This window comes from Lathyrus oleraceus, chromosome 2, assembly GCF_024323335.1.
Source record: "Lathyrus oleraceus cultivar Zhongwan6 chromosome 2, CAAS_Psat_ZW6_1.0, whole genome shotgun sequence".
In the NCBI taxonomy this organism is placed as follows: Eukaryota; Viridiplantae; Streptophyta; class Magnoliopsida; order Fabales; family Fabaceae; genus Lathyrus; species Lathyrus oleraceus.
Genome location: NC_066580.1, coordinates 31,351,519 through 31,354,408, shown reverse-complemented (window position 1 = coordinate 31,354,408; position 2,890 = coordinate 31,351,519). Strand labels below are relative to the sequence as shown.

Sequence of the window (2,890 nt, the reverse complement as noted above, 5' to 3'; positions counted from 1 at the left end):
AAATTTAAATATAATTTAATCAAATAGAATGATACGTTTAAAAAAGATATGAATATATCAATCAATATCTAGTTTTTTAGAACTTTTTTGTCAAATAATTTATTGGCTGAAATTAGGCATGACAATGGGGCGATGATGGTTTTATCTTCCCCGTATCCAAACATACATTTCAAATAATTTATATAATAAAGTACAAAATAAATATCAACGTATTAACAAAGTAATTAATATTCTAAATTAACAAAGTAAAATATTTTAAATTATCAATAAGACATGTTCGGGGTAGGTACTAATTGTTAAAGTACCTAGTATTAGCTACCTTACCCGACAAGTTACCTAGTATCTTCATCATAAGGTGGAGGCATAACATAGTGATTCAAAAAAAATTAATTCATCGATGTCAGGATCATTACCAAATCTTTGAAAGAATGATGACTTGATTTAAAGTAAAGGATTATGGACACGATTTATGAGATAAGTCGTATGAAGAATAAAGACTAGGCATAGAAAACCCAGGACCACTGTTTGTCCTAAAAATATTGACTTTGTAATTATATTGAATTTCTATCATGAGTGTGAATTTTTGAAAAAAAAAAAACTAACAAGTTTTTTTTGTTATAGAAAGATGAGGTACTAAACTTATTAAATTAAAATAAAAAGATGGCACTTATAAAGCGTAGTTTATCACATCCGCCTTAATCTCCAAAATCATGTCTCTCAAAAAAATTATATTTTATTTTATCTTTTTATCACTAAAATTGAATTATTATATAATTTTTATCTTTAATTTTGCTATCATTTTAATTTGTATTTTACTTAAAAGCGTTGGACCAGATATGTAGCTGAGGTAGTTTTTATATACGACTTGGACACAATCAAACATGAGTTAATTTAAAAAGTTATAGAAAAGTGGAGTTTGTCTAGTTTTATCTTCCATATTAGATAATGTGATTTAGTTCGCAAAAATAGGAGTTAGAATAGGGTAAATGATTTTTATTCAAACTAGGACTCTCTCTTATATATTTCAACACACTAACACTATTGTTCACGTAGTTAAAAATCACATTCACTCAAATCATGGCATCTTCATCTTTGCAACAAGAAAAATGCAATCATGGTGATGATACTAGAAATATTGTGTTAAAAAAAGGAACATGGTCAAAGGAAGAGGATCAATTATTAAGAGAATACGTGACAAAATATGGAGTTGGAAAGTGGGATTCCGTACGAAAGAAAACAAAACTTGTTCGAGATGGAAAAAGTTGTCGTATAAGATGGTTAAATCATCTAAATCCAATTTTAAAAAAGTGCTCGTTCAATGAAGAAGAAGGAAGAAAACTTATTCATCTCTATAATGAGTTAGGACCCAAATGGTCTCAAATGGTTTCATAGGTTTGTTTATTCATGCTTCACTCTTATAGGAAAAAAAAATTACTTTTATAAATAAAAAATTAAAGTTTATTAGACTTTCTATAATTGTAACCATTTATAATAGGTAATGATTTTTTTGTATGTTCGCTAATATTAGGGTTTTTTTGGTAATAATTTTTTGCATGAAGTCTACTTATTAATTAATAATGCACCGATATTTTTTTAGAATAACTGATAATTGGTTATATAATTATTTTGAATTTTTTTTTTGCACAGTTTCCTGGAAGAACCGATAACGAGTTAAAGAATTTTATTAATTCCAAAAAAAGGAGTTTAAAAAACTCTAGAAAGCACCTCATTCCAGAAAGCATAAACCAAGTTGATGAGTTGAATAACAATGTTGGACAAAATAATGCCTCCCAAGAAGAAGAAACGGCTCTACCAAGAATGGAATTTGATCATCAAGTACATACTCTACATGGTAACTATCTTCTTGATCAAAATTATGGTGACAAAAATATCAACAACTTTCAACAATTTTCAACGTTGGCTGATGATTCAAGTACTTGTATCAACAATCATGCTGTCCCAACACTGGATGATAGGTGAGTAGACAATTTAATGTTGTTTTTTTCTTTTTAAAATTTATAATTACATTAACCTATTTCAAGACTAACATTAGAATTTATATTATGAATACTAACAGGTCTCTTAGACTCCCAGCATTTCCATCAAGTAATATGCTTTTTGATCAAGATTTTCCTCCAATTCCACAATATTATCCAGACAATCTAGATATGGATTATCCATTTCCACAAGAAATGCATTCTAACCAGTATCTTCAAAATCCAGATCTATCAAATCAGATGCTTTTTGATCAAGATTTTCCTCCAATTCCACAATATTATTCAGACAATCTAAATATGGATTATCCATTTCCACAAGAAATGCATTCTAACCAGTATCTTCAAAATCCAGATTTATCAAATCAGATGCTTTTTGATCAAGATTTTCCTCCAATTCCACAAGAAATGCATTCTAACCAGTATCTTCAAAATCCAGATCTATCATCTGAGGAGCCTCAATATGAGATCTTAGAACCTTGGTTGCTATCTGAATGCGTTCCTCTTTGGTGAACTTGATTGATGAAAAACATGAGATGATGGTAGGACTTATTACTCCACATAGTAGATATTATATCTGAATATTTCACACAATGTAAAAGATATCTTAGACACATTTATATATGGAAAAGAAATTCCATCCTACGGATTTGTGAAGGATTTTGTGACAATAGAAAATAGAAAATTAGTTTACAATGATTATTATGTAATTTTTCCTTCTTTAGTTAATGTTTTCATTTTTTAAGAATTAATTTGTATTACGAAACACTTTTGCCGATTATATTTGATAGAACTATTCTATTTTAATGTATTCGTACAAAAAGTATCTATGTTGCGATAGAACTATTCTATTTTAATGTTAGAGTATCAGTGTTGTGATAAATCTCACACATATT

At 28.2% G+C, this 2,890-nt stretch overlaps 1 protein-coding gene across 1 annotated transcript; it reads left to right on the top strand.

Annotated features, from left to right (window-relative positions):
• Positions 1–1,077: 1,077 nt before the first annotated feature.
• On the top strand, positions 1,078–2,507 carry LOC127121752 (transcription factor MYB72). Its single transcript, XM_051052196.1, has 3 exons — positions 1,078–1,383; positions 1,648–1,976; positions 2,078–2,507. Exons 1-3 carry the CDS (start codon positions 1,078–1,080, stop codon positions 2,505–2,507), a joined length of 1,065 nt encoding a protein of 354 aa, XP_050908153.1.
• Positions 2,508–2,890: the final 383 nt, after the last annotated feature.

What these genes read in the sequence shown, in the direction of transcription:
- LOC127121752 (XM_051052196.1), top strand. Translation starts at nt 1,078, where the DNA reads ATGGCATCTTCATCTTTGCAACAAGAAAAATGCAATCATGGTGATGAT. An exon ending in GACCCAAATGGTCTCAAATG is followed by an intron (nt 1,384 to 1,647) that starts GTTTCATAGGTT and finishes TTTTTTGCACAG; the next exon opens with TTTCCTGGAAGAACCGATAA. An exon ending in GTCCCAACACTGGATGATAG is followed by an intron (nt 1,977 to 2,077) that starts GTGAGTAGACAA and finishes GAATACTAACAG; the next exon opens with GTCTCTTAGACTCCCAGCAT.